Source organism: Gadus chalcogrammus, chromosome 1 (genome assembly GCF_026213295.1).
Source record: "Gadus chalcogrammus isolate NIFS_2021 chromosome 1, NIFS_Gcha_1.0, whole genome shotgun sequence".
NCBI lineage: Eukaryota > Metazoa > Chordata > Actinopteri > Gadiformes > Gadidae > Gadus > Gadus chalcogrammus.
In genome coordinates this window covers 24171712-24194377 of record NC_079412.1, presented here as the reverse complement: position 1 = coordinate 24194377, position 22666 = coordinate 24171712, and the positions used below count along the sequence as shown (strand labels likewise).

The window sequence follows — 22666 nt, the reverse complement described above, 5'->3', positions numbered from 1 at the left end:
TTTCCCAGACGTTGCATTTGTCCACTTCTAGTATTAGGTAGTGGAATAGTTTCTGTTTAAGTTTTTTTCAAGAGAGGAATAAAGGACGCGTCTCATGGAAAGATTGGAGGGAAAAGGAAACAAACATTGGCGATAAGGCGACGCTAAATGGAAAAAGTTCTTCAAGAGTTCATTGAGACTTTCTCTCGAAGCAGGAGTGTGTTTAGGGGTCACGGTTGAACTGAACCAAAATGAAGTTCTAGTGGATGGTGGGTGACTGATTCATTAATTACGTTGGATCACTTTTGTCTCCCTGTGTTTTTTTACAGACAGTTCCAGCCTTCGGTGCCAACAATCACCATTGATTTGACTGTCAATAACTAACCTGGAAATCTGGACGGCCAGACATGCAAAAGTTGGGGGGCTTGCTTTGTCTAAAGGGAATACTTTCAGATATCTGCGCTTTGAAATCTCTTTCCCATCCTTTTGATAAACCTCATGAATATGAGGAACTTTAAATTTATACTAAGCTTCATTAGGCTTTAACATTTATTTGTTTCATATTTGAATGTGTTGTTAACTCTCTCTGTCACAACAAAGGGGCAGTCGTGAACGTCCACCATGGACCCTTATTATGAGGGTTTGCCTTCGCACAAAGTGCGAAGGCAACCTATTGTAATTAGTTAGTGTTATTATTATTATTCTGCCATGTTTGACTTGCACAGCCTAAACCGCTCGAACGCTTTTTATGAAACTTACTACAGCTGTAGAGGCTGACTCAAGATTAACAGAGAGCAAATATTAGATTGACGTCTAACTTGTCTAACTAAGGTTTTCATGCATCTTATCTATGGACTGGCAGGGTTTTATTGGTCAGATTTAGGCTTGGCACCCGTAAAAGGCTGTTTCAGCTTTAATTGATTTTGATTTTTGTTTTAAGGACTACATAGAATATAGGCAAATATGAAACTTGGCAGATTCTAATTACAAGTCTAGACTATTGTGCAAATTGCATTCTTTCTTTCTTTCTTTCATGTGATTTTGTTTTGCTTCATATGGGATGCTCAATGTGGTTTTGTGGATACCATGGTTTTATGCTTGTTGTTTAGTTATTGGCATGCATATAGACAACATAATGGGTGATATGCTTTAAGATTACACAATAAATGAAACATAAAAAATAATTGGCATCATGGGAGCACGTTTGGTTTACTTCAGGACCTTATAAAACCTATCGGTTGAATTTTCAAGACTTTTTCTGAAATGTTTTCCTACTCCTGTATTCTGGTTTCCAGTAAGCCTCAGCTAATTGTAAATTAATCATGGTAAATTGGCCCCTGGCAGGAGTGAGGTACAAGATGATCCAACCCCTGTAATATGGAGGGAGGACCTACCATGTTAGAACCATAGCTAATGGAGAGAAGAGCCTATTAGAACCAGAGGTTATAGAGTGAATATCGTGAAGGAAACAGAGATAATGGAGAGAAGAGCATGTTAAAACCAGAGGTTAGAGAGTGAATATCGTGTTAGAAACACAGATAATGGAGAGAAGAGCCTGTTAGAACAGAGATAATGGAGAGCAGAACCTGTTAGAACCAGAGGTTATAGAGTGAATATCGTGTTAGAACCAGAGATAATGGAGAGAAGAGCCTGTTACAACCAGAGATAATGGGGAGCAGAGCATGTTAGAACCAGAGGTTATAGAGTGAATATCATGTTCGAACCAGAAATTATGGAGAGCAGAACCTGTTGGAATCAGAGGTTATAGAGGGAAAAAAGTGTTTGAACCAGAGATATGGAGAGAAGAGCCTCTTAGAACCACAGAGATAATGGAGAGAAGAGCCTGTTAGAACCACAGAGGTAATGGAGAGAAGAGCCTGTTGAGCCAGAGGTTATTGAGTGAATGTTATGTTATAGCCACAGATAATGGAGAGAAGATTGTGTTTGAACTATTGATCCTGTTATCAACAGATGCAAGATGTGTGTATCTTATTATTGGTAGGGATCATTTTGGAACCAGAGATAATGGATATATCCTGGTAGAACCAGAGGTAATGGATATATCCTGTTCGAACCAGAGGTAATGGATAGATCCTGGTAGAACAAGAAGTAATGGATAGATCCTGTTAGAACCAGAGGTAATGGAGTGTAGATCATGTTAGAACCAGACATAATGGAGTGTAGATCCTTTTAAAACCAGAGGTAATAGAGTGTAGATCCTGTTAGAACCAGAGATAATGGAGTGCAGATCCTGTTAGAACCAGAGATAATGGAGAGCAGATCATTTTAGAACCAGAGGTAATGGTGTGTAGATCCTGTTAGAACCAGAGGTAATGGAGGGCAGATTGTGTTGGAGATGTATTACAAGAGAAAAGTCTCTTGACTGCCTTGTTGCTCGTCTCCCACACAACACTCATTTACAATGTACATATGGTCAATTTCTCCAACTTGAAAGGCATGGAGATGCTCAACATACACAGAATTTAACTCAATAAGAACAAAATGTATAGCCTCTTTTTTTAGGATTATTAAAACAATTTTACCAAACCATGGCATTTCTTCCTCAACATCTACACACACAGCAGATCCTATGTGATAGTCAATGCCGTCGCATTTCACCCATGCAGTAGAAGATACAGTAGAGGACCTATCGAGTTGAAAATATTCACAGACCAGCTCTTCTTCATCTAATTCACTTAACATTTGGGTTTTTACTGGTCCTGATTCAATACCTCTAACCGTGAACGCCTCCCAATGATAGGCAATAGCTAACTGATGTTTTAATGCTAAAGACTTTGTCACATTTTAAAGTTTTTAATGCTAGATTTGAAAAATATGTGCTTCGCTTCATATCTCATGGTCCAGACATGAAGTAAAGGACCGATTTTTCTAATAACAGAGGGATAATGGATCATTAAATGATGTTTGGGAATAAGATTGTGTGTGGGGTAAATTTGTTTGAATAACGTATGATGTTCGGCAATAAGAGACCTCAAGTAGACAGTCATTCCCTCAGAGATGTTAGGTGAGAAGACTATGTACACAATATCAAGCAGAAGCAACAGTAGATTCCAATGATTATCATTTTCTGGAACAACATTGGCAAAGATGAGTGGAATATTTCTCAAAAGACACATTGTTTGACTGGCATTAAGACCAAGCCCATTTCCATGAATATTGATCTTTGTTGGCCTGTTCTTACGGTCCAAGTATCCATAGCTATAACCATAGCTATAACAGTTGTAGAAAGCATCTCCATAGCAACCTGACGTCGTTGAAACATGCAAGCGAGCAGATAAAATCTTCCTAATAACTATAAAACTAAAGATCAGACACAATCACTGATTGAAGATTTCTTTTGAAAATGATTGAAATGTTATTAGAAACACGTTAAACGGTGAATCGGTCCTAAAATATTGCATTTCCCATTCAGATAATAAAGATTAATAAAGATCATACACATTCACTGACTGAATATTATTCAAGGAAAAAGTACATTTCTCACTAGAAATGTCATTAGAAACACGTTTAATGGTGAATCTGTCAAACAAATCAATCGACAATAGTTGCATAACGTGACGGCATCACCGTTGATAGACATTGATTTCCTATCGTATATATCCGACGGTGAGGGATTAACATGAATGTCTATCTGATTGACCCCCGCGTTGAAAAACGACGCAAAAGGTATTACATGAATGTCTATCTGACGGACCCTGCGTTGAAAAACGACGAAAAAGGTACCCATTTTTCGTCGGAAATTGACGCCAGGGATCCTTGGCCATGCGTCACACATTTCACGAGTAGGGAGTGAGACTGTGTTGGCAACAAGAGACGGTATTGGGGTAAAGGACAGCACTGAGCTCAAGGTTCACTGGGAATCCTCAGTGTCACACTATTGCTCCCAGAGTCACAGAGAGACAACAGACTGGGCTGACCTTGAAGAGGGGTAGTGTGGCCTTTTCTTGCAATATTAGAGTAAATATGTGGAGTGCATTACTTATTAGTGACTGTTGAATGTTGACTGAACTTAGATTCCGTTTGAGATTTATGAAAAATGAGCCGCCATGGGTGGAGTTAAAGATGTCTCATAATCATAGACAGACAGACAGACAGACAGACAGACAGACAGACAGACAGACAGACAGACAGACAGACAGACAGAGAAATAGATGTGTTTGACGGGGGGCATGGGTTACAAACACTCAAGCATGTGTGGGCCACTGTCAGTCTGAGGCCCCTCCTTATCTGAAGTGATTATTTGCAGGCACGCTACCATGCTATCAACTCTTTGAGTTGACAACGCGAGAGGGGTGGCAGCTGTGAGTTTGCCAAAAAGACCGGCATGGTGGCCAAGAACATGTCCATGGTGGACATGTTCGGAAATGACATGGAACATTTCCAAAGGCCACGGTTTACCATCTACTGTCTCCCATAACACCCCACACAGACCCATGCACTCACATGCACTCACATTCACAATGCACTGGACTTGGAGCAACAAGTCACATGAAAAAGTCAGGAATCTTTTTTTATTCTGTTCCAAGGAATATCCTTTAATCATTTAATACCTGTCTCCGGTTCCTGTGATGTTAGATGAGAGATCATTGGACTTAACAAGTCTTCATGTTTTGGCTTAAGTCATTGAGCCAAAATCCATTAATTTAGAAAAGACACAATTATTGTCTTGTTGTGCTGACTCAAAGGCAAGGTAAATACATAACCTCTAGCTAGCTTATGAATGAAATTGTTGCTTTCTGGGATATATTTTACAACAACACTTTCCTGATGAGTCAAGTTGAAGGAGGGAATGAGGAATTGTAGAGTATTATGCACACACAATGGTGTTTGTTTTTTTAATGCCTGACAGACAAGGTATCTCATAGTAACACTCTCTGACTGGACCACTTGCCCATGGATTCCATGCATTCTGTGTATAAGGCTGTGGATGCCCCAATAAGGAAACAAAGAACCCTTCTATTCGGTTATAGTTCCTGGCACTACGTTTTAATTCTGGTTGAAGGCACATGGCTTTGCAGCAAATAAAGCTATTGTGGGTAGGAACGGTTCCAACATATGTTCTGAATGTGAAAATTGTTAGCCCTTTATTTCCGAGTTGGAAAGAACACAGGCATGATTAAGCGTTTCGGCCCAAAAAGGCTGGATGATAGGAAACATTAAAGCACCTCAGATAAAAATCAGTTCATCATGACTTCCTTTAGTAAGATGTCAGCTAGATCAAAGAGGGCCTGAACTACAGCAGTAACTCACTTTTATGTTCTCTTTGTATTAACAGTCACATTCTGTAACTTTCTATACTTTTGTAATAAATATTCCATAAGACGATAACACTTTTCTTTCTCTGAGTAGAAGTATTAACTGTTTGTTTTTTTGTTTGTTTTTTGAGACTCAACTGGTGACCCAGGTGAGTCTCATACTTCAGGAAACAACTGCACTCGTAAACTGATGACTAAAAAATTTAAGAAAACGCTCATCTGATTATCCTTATTCTAAATTAAACGTCTAGGGAAAGGAATTTGTTGGAATAAAAGTTTTATTGTTTGGTATTTTTCGGCATATGATTGAATCGATTTACACTTCATACTGAGAACATCCACGTTTAGATCTTCCCAGAGCTGCCTGCATTTATGCTACTACGTCACATTAACATTTACACAAGGGGGCAGTATGGTGTTTCCATTCCCAATGGTCATGCCCCGAAGGGCAAATCCGGGTAGGCTCCCTTGAAAATATGTTGAGAAAGCAATATATCCGTGTGAATTTATTATTTGAATGGATTAAAAAATTAGCGTTTGGTGTGGAACTAATTCAACACCCGAAAACAGTGTCCTGTGCATATTGTTCTCGTGTCTGGCTGCCGAAATCTATACACTATGCTTGTTTCCTGCTTTTAAAACAGAAGGTCATTCGGAAATGATAATGTTCTGACTTGCATCTGCTTGCATCAAACTCATGTCCTCAGAAACATGAGTCGGAACACTCTCAGCACCAATCAGGAGCTCTATAAAGGGGACTTCCTCATTAGTAACAACCAACAGTACAAGGCTATGTTTCAGGTGAGCATCCGTAGAGATGTAGACGCAGTAAAATCATACGAGCAAACTAGTCTTTCACCTAAACGATATCTTATCTTCATGTCCACAGGACGATGGAAACTTTGTTGTCTACAAATGGTCTCCAATCTGGGCCACCAACACTGAAAGTGGCCAGGCTTTCAGAGTGGTTCTACAGGAAGATACAAACCTGGTCATTTACACCCAAGCAGATCAGGCACTCTGGCGCACTGGTTGTCACACTACCACTCCTAGACCTCGGGTTCGTCTGACCCTGACCGACGATGGGCACCTTGTAACTTACGACAATGGGGTGCAAACCTGGTCATCTTAAGCATTGCTAAGAAGTTTCAATTCAAACTGTGCTTTTATGCGGTCGATCGAGACATGTCACGCAGTGATTGGTGTAACATGAAATAAACATATCATAACCGCTCACTGTGTGGCCCTTTTGTTTGTTATTTGTGTTTGTTTTATTTCTAGTTTTAAGTGTTTACCATCAAACCACGCTTAATCTTTTCACTACAAACTTTGACTAGAGGTAATTTGTAATGATTTGACTATATAAGAAGATAAGGTACCACTTTAAAATAAGGGTAAATTAATTAACATTTATTAAACATTAGAGTCACTATGACAAGGTAACCACGAGTTTCAAAAGGTCAGGACCCTGTTGTTTTTTTGCGTGGAGAGAGAATTCATCGCTGGTTTTCTCCTGTTAACCCTGGCGTCTCTGCCTATGACGGTAAACAGTCAGAGCGTCGACGATCATATCATCAGTAACACGCCTATGGCTTATCGATGGGGACGTTGTTGAGGTCCTGGTGAAACCTTGAAATAGCACTGTTTCACTACTTGTTCCATAAATCATGCTGACGAGGCATTCCAATAAAAGCAGAAGAAGCCCCCCCACCCCCTCGCCCTTTTTTCTTGTCACTCAAAAAATATTGTACAACATTTCTATGATTTTATCTTAATATGTAGGAAAGGGGAACTTCCCTGCCGGGGTTCGGCCCTTTGTAGGGTCACAATGACAAGGTAACCAAGCAATTTCCACCTGTTTTGACTTAAATGTCAGCTCAACATCACACAGGTATGGGTGGGGTTAATGGCGTCCTTGAGCTGAACTGATGGAATCGGATGGAACCCGATGCATCGGACCCAAAGCAATGAGGTACATGGAATCTTGTTGCGTTTGTTTTGGATACACGGCGCAAGCCTGCATACACGTTCCATGGGTTTTCTTCTCTAAATACAGTCAGATCTAAGTTTTCCTACAGCCTTAGGCCCAATCCCGTTGCACCCCTTGGCCAAATCCCTTAACCCTAGCCCTACCCCTCAATCCTAAACCTATGAAATGGGACAACCCTTCAAGACCCAGTTAGCGTACGTCATTAGTAGTCGTTGACGGGGTTTTGATCTTTATTTCTATTTTATTTTTTTGATCTTTTGATACAATATCTGTCTCTAGAATATGACTGTATAGTTTGAATGTCTTAGGAATGCAAACTTACCCACATGGAAAAACACGGTATGATTAGATAAGAATATTATTCATGCTCACAATCTGCGTTGGAAACTGCAATATTGCACTTTATTTTGGATCTAACATTATACAAGATCAACATGATATAAAAATCCAGAATAACCATAGAAACTGAGGTAGTATGCCGGTAACCCTTCCTTTTACAGTCCCCTAATTACTAGGTATTTAAACAAACAAGGCTTTCTTTTACAGTACAGTTTCAGCTTAATTACTGGGTAAATTGTCGTTTTACTTACGTTGCAGAACATATGGTACAAGTTTGTGTTGATTGCATGGAAAGGGAATAACCAGTTGCAAATGATATGGTAAGAGCCTGGTATTACCATGGAAACAAACAAGGCTTCCTTTTACAATACAGTTTCAGCTTACTTACTGACTAAATTGTCATGTTTTACTCAGTAACGTTGCAGAACATATATGGTACAAGTTAACTCCATGGACAATGGAATCATCTATTACAAAAGATATGGTAAGAACATTGTAAAACCATGGAAACAAACAAGGCTTCGTACCCAGTATTTAAGGAGATGTACCATGACACTAGAGGAAAAATTGTTCCAGAGATTACCAGGTAAGTATTGCTGTAATTTTTCAACTTAAATAAAAACAATTTCGTAGTTTCTGAGGTAAGTCGAATAAAGCTTTTATAAATGGGTGTAGCTGTGAACAATAACAATATAAGAAAAAGTAATTTATTGGAAAGTACTATGTTAATTTCTAGATAGTACATAATTAGACTTTGGCTGTTACCAACATAAACCTCAGATAACTACAGTTGTAACTTGAATTGATGGGTAATAGAAGAGTTGTTTCTAAGAATTGGTTGCTTACTTTCCTATGAAGTACACAATTATATCTGAGTTATTACCAACTTAAAACAGTTACAAATACACGGTACTTAGATGAGTTGATGGGCAATAGTGGAGGTTTTTCTTCAGCTGTAGTTCCTCTTTACCTTATTATTACTAGTGGTAGCCTAATTACCCAATAATATCTATGATTTCCCATATATTTACCAGGTAAATACCTAGTAATTAGGGGACTGTAAAAGGAGGGGTTACCGATTAATATACCTTTATTAAACATTTATTCGACAGTAAAAAGCATTAACTAATAATTTGTTTATTGAAAGTTAACTACTGGACGATTAAAGATTTTCTAATGGTGTTCAATGTTTAGTAATTATGTTCATTTAAACTAAGGCATTAATTTATATATTATCTAGTACGATTAAAAGGTTTGCAGGCACACGTACGCACCACAGACAGACAGACAGACAGACAGACAGACAGACAGACAGACAGACAGACAGACAGACAGACAGACAGACAGACAGACAGACAGACGCACAGTCACTCACAAGCATTGCTAAAGTCTGACCGTGAGACTTGGGGGGGGGGGGGGGGGGGGGGGTCTAACACTGGGAGACAGGCGATGGATAACAGGGTTGTCTTGTTAGCATCTGATTTGGGGACCCCCACCAAAAGCTAACGTTGATGTGAAACCTCGACCCTGGTACAAGCCCCACTGTGACCCACAGAGAGAGGGAGAGCCAACCCAGGGCTCAGTACTGCATCTGCCTCAGCAGGAGCATGACGTGGCGGACCCGCTCGGCGCGACAGCTGGCCGTCTGGTGGACCGGCAGCTCGAAAAAGGAGAAGGTAAAGCTGCGCGTGAAGCTGAGGCTGGTGATTGGACGCAGCGGGGGTAGGCGGGGCATGCGCGGAACAGGCCTCCGCCTGGCCCGTAACTCCCTGGCCTCCCTCCCTAGACAGAGACAGAGACAGAGACAGAGACAGAGACAGAGACAGAGACAGAGACAGAGACAGAGAGTGACACAGAGAGAGAGAGAGGGACAGAGAGAGAGAGAGAGAATACACAAAGAAATAAAGAATATCAATTTACCCATGGTCAACTAACTGTAAATTAAGTCGATAGCCTACTAAGACCTACTTAGAGTACACAAGAGGACAGACTAAAGTTTCTAAATATCTTTATAGTCAATAGTAATAACATACTAAATGCTAGGGAATGATAAGGGAATAAGGACAACTACGAGGAACACCTTGGTCTGGTGTAATATTAGCTGATACTAATACAACTATAAAGAGATACTGCAGTGATACAGGGATAGGCTAACCACTTAGCAACTCTGCAATGCTACCTGGGCTCTCCATCTGGGCCGACCCGCGGTGCAACAAGGAAGGGGAGCAGGGATTCGAACCGCCCACCTCTCTGCCCCCCCCGCGCCGCCCGTGGCAAGAGGGGGGGGCCGCGGGACGAGGGGGGGGGGCAGGCGGGTGCAGGCGAGGTTGGACCGGAGTTGGGGGAGGAGGAGGAGGAGGAGGAGGAGGTGGAGGGGGGGGAGGTGGAGGAAGAGGGGGAGGAGGAGGAGGGATGGAGGTGAAGGAGGACTCGGAGAGGGAGAGCCCTCCCCAGGGGGTGATGGAGGTGTCGGCGTGGAGGAAGGCATGAGAGAGGGGGTGGGAGGAGGACGAGGGGGTGGGCTGGGACGGCCGGCTGCTGCGCCGTCTCAGTCCGGCCAGGGGGGGGCGCTTGGGAGCAGCGGAGGCGGAGCTTGAGGCCTTGGCTGGTGGGGAACAACACGTTTGGTTTAGTTTAGTTTATTTGTTTGTAGTTTCGTGGACAGTCCCCTTTGATTACGCTCAAAGGAGCAGCTTTAGCCTATTTTGCTCATTTCCAGCTGTAGTCCCCGGCCAGTTGTCAAAAGGCAACCTAAAATACAATAAGAATAAGGGGAAAGGGGAAACAGAAACAATTGCACAGACATATTGCACACAATTTGAGCAAGAACAAACCATTTTGTTCTTGCTCAAATTGTGTGCAATATGTCTGTGCGATGGTTTGTTCATATGGTTGATGGAGAGAGATTGTGTCTGTGATTCAACATTTAAAAAACATCTCACATAAACATTCTCACACCGACCGATTCTAACAACACCATGTAAACATTCTCAAACCATTTGGACATTCTAATAAACAACCACAACATTCTAAAATACACCTATGAAAAAAAAACGTCGTATTTTAAAACCACAACATTCTCACACCGTTTTTTATAAAAACACTTTACCATTCCAACTACATAATACTACGTCATCACCCATTATATCCTAACACACATACACACACTGCTCACAGTTGAGAGACATGTGCTCTGTTACTTTGAGTTAGCCTCTGTTGGAGGGCAATTAGCAATTTAATTAAAAGATAATCACATAATCAATACCAGGCTAATCTGTCAATTTGCAATTTATAAAATCATGAGTCTTAATCACAAGTGATTACCTGCACTCTTTTTTTTCGAAGATCCAATCAGAGGTAAGCGCTCTTGTGACATCATAAGTCCTGGTTATGAAAATGAATTAAGAGATGCATTCAAAGTAAATACGTAAATTCCTCAAACTCATTAGTGGTTGTAATTAGCACAATACTCACTACACATGCACGTCTATGTCTACTTCTGATTCGTCCATTAATTCCATCCTCATTCACTTTTCCTCTCTCCCTTTTACTCAAACTCATCCATCCACGCCTTAACTTGTCTTTCGGTCGCTGCGTCACTCTATTTAACCCTACGTAATGTTATGTAAAGCCTTAGTAATTCCTTGATATTCCTTTATTGAATTTGGTTCTTTCTTATCCTCTTCAGTGCGATATAAAGTCTAATAAAGTCTTCGTCTCACATAAAGTCTTTAGTTTCCTTTGCTTCTCTTCCCCCTCTCACTCTCTCTCTCTCGCTCGCTCCCTCTTTCTCTCTCTCAGCATGGGGTCTCCCCTATCACTTACCACATCGTGTCCCCTATCACAGTGCATTCACCCTCCCTATTCTTATCTGCACCGTTTTACAGCCAAACATTAGGGGGAGCTTGGTACAAATGTGCCTTCAAACTTCAATATGTTAAGGTCCAATGATCAGGAACTAAAGGAACATGAAAATGTATTTGAAACAGTTACAACATTAAGTTAATTCATGGTTCTTGAATGAGCCTGGGGGATAGTCCTGAACAAATCTTTAAAAGGTAAGGTCATGAGTTCTTCTTAAGAGGTCAAACAATGGCCCGTTGATAAAGTGAAAGGAGCCATTACGCTCTGATGCCTCCCGCTCTCACCTGGCCACGCCCACCTGTTTCCCTCTCTGCTGGGTCTACGGGCTTGGCTCCCTGAACAGGACTGCAGAGGGGTGAAGGGTAGTGCAGTCTTCCTCCTCTTCCTTGCTTCCCACTCTTCATACATTAACCAAATGTAAATATCTCTTTTACAGTGACCTTCTCTGTCTGAATGGTTTGTTCATCTCCTAACCTCATACTACTCTCTCTCTCTCCTTTCCATCTCCGCGATGAGGAGATTGCAGGACAATAGGCAATATGATATCAGGTTGAAATATTGATGGAAAGCAATGGGCCCCTGTGTACCTACCTAGAACGGGTGGCGTGCACACACACACACACACACACACACACACACACACACACACACACACACACACACACACACACACACACACACACACACACACACACACACACACACACACACACACACACACACAGAATACATTTTCATTCCTAAGCAAGTGTGCACCCATCCGGACACTTGCATTCAATTAAAAAGCACACCATCTCCACACACACACACACAAAGCTCATCGTCTTGACATTGATCTCCTTCTGCTTCAGCGCACAACGGATCCACCTGCTGTCCGACACATTCACATACTACACACGCCTGGGGAGAAACACAAACTAGAGAAATACTGCGTCCTCTTTTTTCATGCATGTTTTTTGCATGTTCAACAGCACCCGGGCACTACTGGTGCCCGGGCGCTGACCAACAACTCAGTCTACTCCAATCAGATCTGAGGGGCGTACACACACACACACACACACACACACACACACACACACACACACACACACACACACACACACACACACACACACACACACACACACACACACACACACACCAGTAGAACTCAAAACCTCCACTTATGAGCATTTCTCTTTGAGTTGTTAGCATGGAATTAGCATTTTGCTTTGCAAATAAGCAGCAACACAACACGGCGCCACATCGAATTATAGGCCTCATCTTTGATCTCGCCGTCTCACACACGCACACAAGTAATATATTCTCCACTCACACATGCAGAAAGATTCCTGCCACATTCTCCTTTGATTGTTTGAAGTTAATCAATGAAAGAGATTTGTGATACAGCACACACACTTTGTTGAATGCTATTAAATATTCACCAAATTCAGTTTTCACTACATTCACTTTATAATCGATCACATGCCCAATTACCGCGATGGTCTTCACATTGATGTGCAGAACTATAATTCACAGGAGTTCTGGATTAAACACACACACACACACACACACACACACAGGACTTGCTCTCAAATCGTCCCTGTAAATGTATGTGCTTTTCTTCACTTTCTGTCATGGTGAAGACGTCCTGACGTGTAGCAGCTGTAGGCCTTGACCACAGACCACCACCCACCCCCCCAGGCCCAGACCCCTGCTCTCACGTCCAGGATCGGCCTTCACCCACCCCTCGTCCCCCTCACCCGGACCCCGCTCCCCCCCCCACGCAGCCAGGCCGGCCGCGTCCGCCACGTGGGAGTACAGCGCCCCCGTGGGGCGGAGGCCGGTACTGCACACCCTCCAGAGACGCACCCTCTGGTCCGGGGAGGTGGACACGAGGAAGCCCGGGCAGAGGAGGCTCAGCGCGGTGACCGGGGCGGAGTGGGCCAGCGAGACGCGGGACTGAGAGAGGAGGGTGAGGTCGGCCTGGGAGAGGAGGAGCTGCTGGTGGTGGTGGTGGTGGTGGTGGTGGTGCTCTTGTGAAAGTACTCTGCCGCCACCTGTCTGCACCTCGGGGTACCGCACCTGAACCACAGACAGGGTCAGCTGTCCGTCGTCGCCTCCGCTGGCGACGGTTACCAGGCAACCGTCCTCTGTTCTCTCCTGCCACACCGCCAGTGAGTTGACTCCGCTCTGGTGGGCGGGAAAGGTGAGGCACGGGCTGGGCCGAGCGGATGTGCCCGATTTCGAATTCAAATTTCCCGCCAGTAATGAGGTTGGGGTAAAGTCCCACAATGCAATTCTGCCATCAGTTGCTGCACTAAGAAGAAGTCTGTATCTGTGAGATTCAAAGAGAAGGCGGCATGTTGGGACAAAGACATAATTTAGCGCTAAAGATGTAAACATGTTATTTCAACAAAGTAGCAGACACGGTTAATATTTTTTTAAAACTCTGCCATCAATAGAGTGAATTTTTTTCTTATTTTATAAGCCAGGATGTGATAAAATTCTGTCCATAAGAAACCTCTTCTTACCTGTTGCCTGTAGCGTCTGCCAGAAAGCAGGGGGCGACACTGAGCACACAGCGCTGGTGGTAGAAACTCTCCCATAACAAATCAAATTGACCTTTGACCTCGCTGATTGAGAACAATCTGGCAAAAAAAAGACAGATGATAAAGAAAAGTATGAGTGAGTGAGTCAGAGACTGAAAAGTGGATTCAAATGATAAAATATGATATTAATGTTAAAGTGTTTGCAAGGACAAGAATAGAAATGAAAGTGACCGTTTCTGGTGATAAACAGAAACAAAATCAATCACACAAACAAATTCCTGTTTTTCTTTTAAATCTTCATGATTTTGTCTCCTGGGGCAAACTGACCTGATTGCTCCATCGCTGCAGGCTAGCGCCACTACAGCTGTCGCGGTGTCGCTGTTAACCACTGCTATAGACATGTATCTGGAGACACACACATACAACATAAACATTAATTTGATTAAAAGTTATTCAAAAAACTAAAGATGTGAAGATTAAAGTATGATCTTGAATCGCTGAGAAGAGGAAAAACTAAAGTTGTCACGTCTTAATTTTTATACACCGCTTGCCTCGTCTCTGGGTCTGCTTTCACCGTCTTGTGTCGGTTCCGCCTCTTCTCCCACTGCTCGTCCAATCGGTGACTGGCCACCTGAATCACCTGACAATAAGGCTCCCGCCTCTTTTCGTCCCATCCAATCAGCAGCCTGTAACACTGCATTTGAGCCCGACCACCTGCGGACACAAGCAGGGCGGAGAGCGAGTGTTTTCCGGGCCTCGCGCACGCTGGGTCCATGACAGCCACCAGAGTGCGGATGTTGGAGATGTGGTCGGTGATGACGGACAACACTTGGACCGTTCCAGAGCTCGGCTGGACGGCCAGGACGGTCAAACTAGTGTCCTCCCCTCCGGTCACAAGGACCTCCCAGTGTCCTTCATCCGACCCCATGCCCTGAGTAGTTTGAGACCCGTCCCCGGTACCCCCTACCCTCCCCAGCCTACAGACGCACCCGATGCCCTTCCCATGAACGCCCTCTCTGAGGCCGCAAGCCCCGGTCTTGCCGGCCACCCCGGCCGAGGTCGAGGCCTCTCTGGGGGGCTGCGTGGCTACCACGGCCCCATGCTTGATGAAGACCAGGGCGCCGTAGCCCGGCCACAAGCTCTTGCAGGGGGGCCAGAGAACCCAGGAGCGATGGCCGCCGCCGCAAGGCACCGTCAGCAGCCTCTCCTGCCTCACGGGATCCCACACCACGAAGTTGACCGCTTGAAACCCGGCGACGACAAAGCGGCACTCTCGACCGTCGTGCCATCCCTTTTTTCCTCTGCCTGTAAGTTCCTGTTCTGCTTTAGTTTCCGCGGCCTGCTCGTGACGCCATCCTTCCTTTTCTACTCCTCCTCCCTCTTCCTCCTCCTCCTCCTCCTCGTCCCCGAGCGGTTCGGCCGTCGAGTGTTCAGGAGGTGCGAGGATCAGAACCCTCTCCAGCCACTCCATGCCCTTACAGGCCCGCTGGACCCTCAGAACCTCCAGCTGAGGCCCGCCGTCGGGCTCCACGATCTCCCCAGCGCTGGGTCGGCGGTCCCCCGGGAGGACCCACTGCGGTGTGGCGGGGGGAACCCTGAAGACCCGCACACAGCCGTCCCGCCCGGCGCTGTACAAGAGGCCCCGGTGCTCGCAGACGGAGGTCACCCCCTGTTTCCCGTGCACCCCAAACAGACAGCTCAGAGGCTGGAGGGCCGGGTCACCCTTTCCTGCGGGTTTCTTCCCGCCGCCATCCGACCACTCCTTCCCTTCTTCATCACAACAGTTTGTTTCCTCTGGATCTTCCCTCTCCTCGTCTACCCCCACTCCTCCTCGTGGTCTGCTACCTTCCTGAAACAGCAGCAGGGATCCTCTCCGGTCCCCACACACCCACAGCGCCCCCGGTGGACTTTTGCGGAGGCGCACCGCGCTGGTTAACCACCGCTTGGCACAGGGGGGCAGAGCAAACGGCGGGCGAGGCTCGGCGATCAGAACCGAGCCCGAGTCTCCGTCCGGCCGTGCCTCCACGCGCCAGCGGTGGACCAGGCCGTGGGAACCCGACGCTAGCAGGTACCCCGCGTGGGGCGCGTGTCCCTCGACCCAAACGAGGCTGTGGATCTTCCCGTCCCCTCCTCTGAGAGACAGTCCGCACTGCGGACGGGACATGTCGAAGACGTGGATCCCGCCGCTGAGGTTCCCCACCGCACATAGGTGAGCTTTACGTGGGGTGGTACCCTTCACCGTGACGGTTAGGACCTCCATCACGCAGTAGGACTGGTACGCCCGATCCCCCTGCCACAGTAAGTCCCACTGTCCGGCGGCCGCGCAGCAGCCCTGGTACACTGCCCCCTGGTCAGTGCATGCCAAGATTTTACTCCGGGCCCAATTTGCGGTTCCGTCCTCTACCACGCACACCCCCTTGGGCGTACCTCGTCCAGAGAACTTCAAGTCCGTCAGGGCCGCTGTGGCAGCCATCCCCACCTCCTCCTTCTCTTCCTCCTCGTCGTCTTCCTCCTCCACTTTTGTCTCCTCCACCCGCCACAGCCTCACTCCTCCATCCGCGCCCCCGGTGGCCACCCACCTCGCTCTGGTGCCGTCCTCCTCCCTTCCCTGGCTCACGGCGAGCGCTCGGATCCCGCCGGCCCGATGGCCCTTCAAGGTCTGGGCCACCTTCCCCCCGCCGCCGCGGGACCAGTCCCAGACCAGGCAGCACCCATCCTCCCCGGCGCTGTACACCTTCCCGGGGGAGAGGTGCACGGAGAACACCCGGGCCTGGTGTCCGTACAGGACCACGAGGCACGTGGGGTCCGGGTCCCCGCACGTGGGACCAGGGCCCCCCAGAGCCCCGACGCCCCACACCCTCACGCTGCGGTCGTCGGAGGCCGAGGCCAGCCAGCCTTTCGCCCGGAGGTAGCAGATGCTGAAGATGACGCCGCCGTGCCCCAGCAAGCGCCTCTCCACGGGGGCTTTGCGTTCAGGGTCACCCCCTTCCTCCCCGACCACCACCGCTTCCTCTGCCCTTCTGTTGGGTCTCCAAAGAACCAACTGGTTGAAGACTGTCCCCCCGACCAGGACGGAGTCGTTCCAGGATTGCTCCACCAGCAGCAGGGCAGAGTACAGCAGACATCCATCCAGGCAGCCGCAGCGAGCGAGGGGGATCCCTTCGTGAGGGTCCAGGAGAAGAACGCTGTTATGGGCCAGAGCCACGCCGAGGAGGGCGCGTCCGTCCTGAGTCAGCCAGCAGAGGTCCAGGATCCAGTCTCGGAGCTCTATGAGGGGGCCGTGGGCCTCCAGGCGCACCGGCTCCCCACCGTGGAGCTGGGTGATGAGACGCACCAACCGCACACCCTTACCTCCAAACACCGCCAAGTCATAGAGGTCGGGCTCTGTGGCGGAGCTTCCTCCTGGGGGCAAAGATCAGGACATGCATTAGATACTTGATAAAGACTGACGGAAATACATGATTGTCATGATCAGGAGGAGAAAGCATTGTTCATATTCAGTTAATAAAAAAAGTAAAACCAAATAAATATTTCACTGAATGAAACAAAAATACATGACGATTATTTGACTAATAAAGAGCTAAGGGATGCAGTTTCAAATAATAACCGGTTAACTGTGAGTAATCCTTCCCAACCTTCTTCTTTCTCTGCCTCATGGTTCTGTTGTGGTTGTTTGTGCTTATATTTGGGGCGGACACCATGAATCCGATAGTGCTGAAGAACAGCAATCGAGGCTGAGGCTCTAGTGCGCGACCGGAGGCTGAAAACTGTCAAGATTGGACCCTCGCCTGTGGGAAGAGTAAACAGTTAGAGAGAGGGAATGGGCAAGTGTAGGGAAAGACAGAAAAATAACGGCTGAGGTTGAGGAAGAGCTTACCTTTCAGTAGGTAATCCTCCAAGAAAAATTCCAATGCTGTGATTGGAGCAATTAACACCACCGTTTCCATTGTGGAGCTAGGTAATTATTACCATCCTGAGTGAGCGAAGACGGACTGTAAGTATCACGTTACAGAAGGAGGTCTTGAGTAACTTGGATACTTGACTATAACTTGCAGGTTAGCCGCATAACAAGTCAGCATAACAAGTCAGTAAATACGTTTTTTTTTTCCTTGTAATGAAACACAGTATATATTTATGCATGTCTTGTTTTACTTACATAGAGCTATACGTGATCAAATGTGTTTACAATCCAACCGTAGGCGCTTCTCGTTCTCACAGACAGCTATATGAAAATGTGTCTGTCCAATACATCCACGCCGTTCCCATGGTCCTTCTTCCGCATGTGTATCTTAACCAATCACAATCGGTTATAGGACAGTCAGCTGGATCCAACAGGGCCGCCTATTGGCTAAGCACTGTTGTGATGGGGTGAACGTCACACGTGACAGCCGCAAAACTCTGTTCTCCTGACCATTGTAAGCGCTGCGGACCTGCGGTGCCGAACTTTCTACGGCCATAAACATGCCTGGAAAATGTAAATTCCAGGTTGCGTGGCTTTCCAAGGATATATACAAAGACTGGCTCGTCAAAGACCCACAAGACATTCAGTTGGCCAGATGCAAAGCTTGTTGCAAAGCAATTAAACTGCAGACGATGGGAGAGGCAGCCCTCACAAGCCACGCCGCGGGCTGTGGCCATAAAGCAGCAGTCCGCAAGCTCGTAGAAGGTAGTCCAATCCACAGATCATACATGTACACCCCAGCAATGTACACATCTCGTGTGTAACAATACATCTCGTATCTGTGGCCATGTTCATTTGCCAGTAGAGAGGTTGGGTTTTGTAATTCGTGTTCCCCTTGTTCTTTACTGCAGCAACAAACGCAAACGAGGATGCCCATGCAAGCGTGTGTGTGTTGATATTAGGTGGTCGGATCAGCAACCACACAGACCCACCAAAACATATTAAAACCCCTAGCAGATGTCACTATTCCATTCAGACCGCCATTTTGGGTGTCAGGCGCGGATCAAGCCTAGGGCCGAGGCTTGCCAGCCTGAGAGAACCAGTGTGCAGTTTTCCAGGTTATATAGTCCCGCTCTACTTTGGCCATAATGGTGCACGCTTGTGTTGCTGTTGGGTGTCACAAAAGGAAGACTCCTGGCTCGCTTGTGTCATTTGACCGATATCCCCATGATTTGGAGAGAAGGCAGCACTGGGTGACAGCTGTGAAACGCAACGGTGCCTGCATTGGAGCCCAGTCGACTCAATCTGCACAGTGCACTTTGCATCTCGGGTAAGTTTTAAAAAAAACTCTCAAACATGTATGAATTTGTAAATAGACGTTAAAAAGTGGCTGCAAGCAAACTTACAATCTTAGTCACAAGTTCATCAACATCATTTACTACTTGATTTAATATTACATGTTAAGTAACACATAAAAGTGTTTTCATGCAATAGCAGCACAAATCAAGTTAATAGTGTTGATAACAAAAGTTGCATCGATGTGACGGTTGATTTAAACAGTTGTAACATTTGCTTTCCTCTTCCTCTAGGTAAACAAAGTAGGAATCCACTGTCCCCGGACTACTCTCCAACAGTGGTGGGAAACCTTGAATTTCCGCGTCAAACAAAAAAAACCTGCAGCTCTTAAAACCAAAAGACGGTTGAGCAATAATAAGGCGCAGGATGATGCTGCTGCCACTGCTGCTGGGGTCACACTCCTGGGACATGACGACAGCCCCCCACAACGTGAGCCAAACACACCAGCCAAACCCTGAGAGCCTTGACGTAGTACCCCCCCTGGTCAGCCCTCGCTTGACACCCCAAATGGCGGCGAATGCAAAAGTGACATCACACGCAAAGGGTCCGTATTGTGTGGCGTTCCGAGTAGATGCTGGTTAAGTGATCACCATGGCTGCGGTACTCTTTATTCCCAGAGGGAAACACCGGCTTACTGTTTGAATAATTGTTCCTCTCATCCACCCTCTGATTCCCATCTTCTCTTCCTCTGTCTGTCTGTCTGTCTTTTTGCTACGTTTCTTTCGCTCCGCCTCTTCGGTTAGGTCACATCATGGTGATGAATGTCGCCGATCATGTGAACGGCTACGGCAATATCAAGGTAAAAGCAGTCACCTGCTATAACATATACATTACATTTTCTAAGCGGGTGTCGTCGTAGGGTAGGATGACTTCAGCTGGGACGTCTGACCTGGGATCACCGAGACGCTGGCGTGGATACAGTCGATGCTTCGGGGCGTCACCACCGCTTGGTAATAAACACGCGTCACGGTTCCCCCCTTCCCAGGATGAGGAGGAGAAGGAGCCGGTGGCTCTCGGCCTGCACCTCAACGCCTTCGACCGGCTGACAGGAAGTGACCCGTCGGCAGACCTGGAGCACAGTGTCCTCGGCGGCAGCTCCGCTTCCCACAACGCCTCGTTCCAGGAGGTCACGTTCCCGACCAGCTTCATAGACTCGCGCGGCGTGCCGAGCCAAAGCAGTGTGGACTGTGGTGCGTTTAGAAAACACGCAGACTGTTTATTTACGAATCAAAAAAGGTTTACTTGAGGTTAAACTTTTTGATTTGGGATTTTTGATTCAAGGACATTTCAGTGGATTTCATCCACATATAACATTGGCTTAATGACACACACACACACACACACACACACACACACACACACACACACACACACACACACACACACACACACACACACACACACACACACACACACACACACACACACACACACACACACAAATAGTTTTAATGCCAAAACTGTTGCGGTCTGTATACAACGTCATCCCCACCATAACATGACACTCACCTTTGAACCCTGACCTCGCCAGGTGTCCCCAGGGTCCAACCTCCCAACATCAACCCCCACCACCACCCTCCCCGCCTCCTCCTCCACGCTCCCCAGCAGCCCCCCCTACACCACCGGCCTCCGTCACCAGCCCGACGCCGCTGCGAGGAGCCGGCGCTGCGAGACACGGCGCCCCCTCCCAAGTTTCCTCGCACGCCTCGCTCCGTGACGGCGGCGGCGGCGGCGGCCCTCGCCAGACGGGAGCGGGAGCAGCGGGAGAGGGTGGAGGCCCTGGAGGAGGAGCGGGTGGAGATGCTGGGGGAGCAGCAGCAGCAGGAGGGGCGCAGGGAGCAGATGGAGAGCCTGGAGTGGGAGCGGCGCATGCGGGTGCTGGTGTGGGAGCAGGAGGTGCTGAGGGAGAAGGGCAGGGCGGCCCGGGAGAAGGCCCGGGCCTACCGCATGAAGAGGAGGTACTACGGGGCCAAGCTGAAGAGGATGGGCCAGGACGTCCCGCCGTCGTCGTCCTCCGGCAGCGACCAGGACGAGTGGGGGAGCGGCGAGCGGGCGACCAAGGAGGGGGCGATTGTGTGACGTCACAACGAGATGGACTTAAATGTTTTTTTTTATTTTTTTTATTGACTATATACCCGTTTGTCTTCATAAGACAAATGGGGAAGACTATTTTTATATATCATTCGTTTGTTACGTTCCCAGTGATTGTACCCACTGCTTTAATGTGCGGGGAATGTGTCGGTATCTTGAAACAATCTCTGACGTTGTTTTGAAGAGATTGTTGATTTTGCTGCTGTTTGAAAGCTCCGAGACAATATCAAGTTAATGGAGGACTATAAGTATGGTTCTAAATGATCTTAATTATTGAGGGCAATAATTTCAAAAGTCAATACAAATCTGGAAGATTTAAATTTCATGATTATATTGTCATTTCTTTTTTTAATACTGTAATATATCATTGTACTACTTTGGATGCCCATATTGAACTTGTTTGTAAATGTTTGCCTGGTACAGTTTGATGGCCTTGTGACAGTGAAACCATCCAAAGGTTTAAGTTTGAGCAGCAATGGATTTTCACATATGGGCGTGGCCTGACATTAAGAATTTGAGCCAATCTGAATAAATTACTAGGTAACGCCGTTGGTCTCTTCGCTCATGCCAAATAGAATAGTACATAAGGCAGAAACATTGAAATAAGTATTGTGCAAATTACTGTTTATCCTTTAACATCGTTATTCAATCTATTTCAGATGAGAGGGATCTGATGCTAACTCCTCCCCCTACCGCTGATTGGTCCAATTTTACATTTTTGAGAATGGCTTCATCAGGCTCGAGCCGAGACTGATCTGCGCAAATCGAGAGAATGTGAAGTCACAAGCTCAGGATAATCCCAAACTGCTAACGGTTTCAAGGCACAAGATCTAGAAGGCTAATTTGCGTCTTTTGTCAAATTGTCTTAACGGTCATGCTCAATAACTACAATCACAGTTGATGGTTTTAAAATTCTTATTAAAAGCCGCTAAATTGAAATCAGTTTATTGGTTAAATGTTCTTCAGACATATGCTAATGCTTACTTTTATATATTCTTTCGCTTTTTTGGTGGGGGTTCTCAAAACATACCGGCTTGTATCATATCAGGTCATATTTGTAAAGCTTTACGTTTATGATTACCTTTGAGAGAACTAACTGTGCCAGCAGGATGATATTTAGTAGGTTGAGAAGGCCTAACTCACAGCGCTTTTAAGTAATCCAACTTGGACTGCATGTGAATTTGAACCATCATTGGTTCAACACAAGTTAATTCAGAATTAAAGGCATTTAAACTTGTATGCTGGCACGGTTCAGTGGCTGCACTCTTTAAAAAAGCACTGTTTTAAGTTAGTTCTGTGAGGGGGAGGTAAGGATCTGGGCAGCCTATAGTTTTAAGCT

General features: G+C 46.3%; 2 protein-coding genes across 3 annotated transcripts; one reads left to right on the top strand and one right to left on the bottom strand.

The window, feature by feature from the left end:
* Window positions 1–9163: 9163 nt before the first annotated feature.
* Window positions 9164–18229, bottom strand: LOC130385723 (WD repeat-containing protein 6-like). Its single transcript, XM_056594421.1, has 8 exons — window positions 18136–18229; window positions 17857–17952; window positions 17615–17767; window positions 14531–17381; window positions 14307–14384; window positions 13962–14078; window positions 13152–13765; window positions 9164–9366 (listed from the first exon to the last, which is right to left on the bottom strand). The coding sequence occupies exons 2-8, from the start codon at window positions 17924–17926 to the stop codon at window positions 9164–9166; spliced, it is 4086 nt and encodes a 1361-aa protein (XP_056450396.1). The 5' UTR covers window positions 17927–17952; window positions 18136–18229.
* A 123-nt stretch (window positions 18230–18352) lies between these two features.
* LOC130387968 (uncharacterized) lies at window positions 18353–22250 on the top strand. 2 transcript variants are annotated; one of them, XM_056597268.1, is made up of 6 exons: window positions 18353–18645; window positions 18792–19210; window positions 19470–19780; window positions 19980–20035; window positions 20222–20426; window positions 20768–22250. In XM_056597268.1, the coding sequence occupies exons 3-6, from the start codon at window positions 19603–19605 to the stop codon at window positions 21313–21315; spliced, it is 987 nt and encodes a 328-aa protein (XP_056453243.1). In that variant the 5' UTR covers window positions 18353–18645; window positions 18792–19210; window positions 19470–19602; the 3' UTR covers window positions 21316–22250. The 2 variants fall into 2 exon arrangements, with proteins under 2 accessions (XP_056453243.1, XP_056453239.1); XM_056597264.1 differs by lacking the exons at window positions 18792–19210; window positions 19470–19780.
* Window positions 22251–22666: the final 416 nt, after the last annotated feature.

Excerpts from the sequence above, each read along its gene's own strand:
- LOC130385723 (XM_056594421.1), bottom strand. The coding sequence starts at position 17,926 with ATGGAAACGGTGGTGTTAATTGCTCCAATCACAGCATTGGAATTTTTC. Across the intron at positions 17,382-17,614 it reads TGAGGCAGAGAAAGAAGAAG|GAGGAAGCTCCGCCACAGAG; the intron begins GTTGGGAAGGAT and ends CTTTGCCCCCAG. Across the intron at positions 9,367-13,151 it reads GGTGAAGGCCGATCCTGGAC|GGAGGGAGGCCAGGGAGTTA; the intron begins GTGAGAGCAGGG and ends GTCTCTGTCTAG.
- LOC130387968 (XM_056597264.1), top strand. The coding sequence starts at position 18,441 with ATGCCTGGAAAATGTAAATTCCAGGTTGCGTGGCTTTCCAAGGATATA. Across the intron at positions 18,646-19,979 it reads AGTCCGCAAGCTCGTAGAAG|GTCACATCATGGTGATGAAT; the intron begins GTAGTCCAATCC and ends CTCTTCGGTTAG. Across the intron at positions 20,036-20,221 it reads ACGGCTACGGCAATATCAAG|GATGAGGAGGAGAAGGAGCC; the intron begins GTAAAAGCAGTC and ends CCCCCTTCCCAG.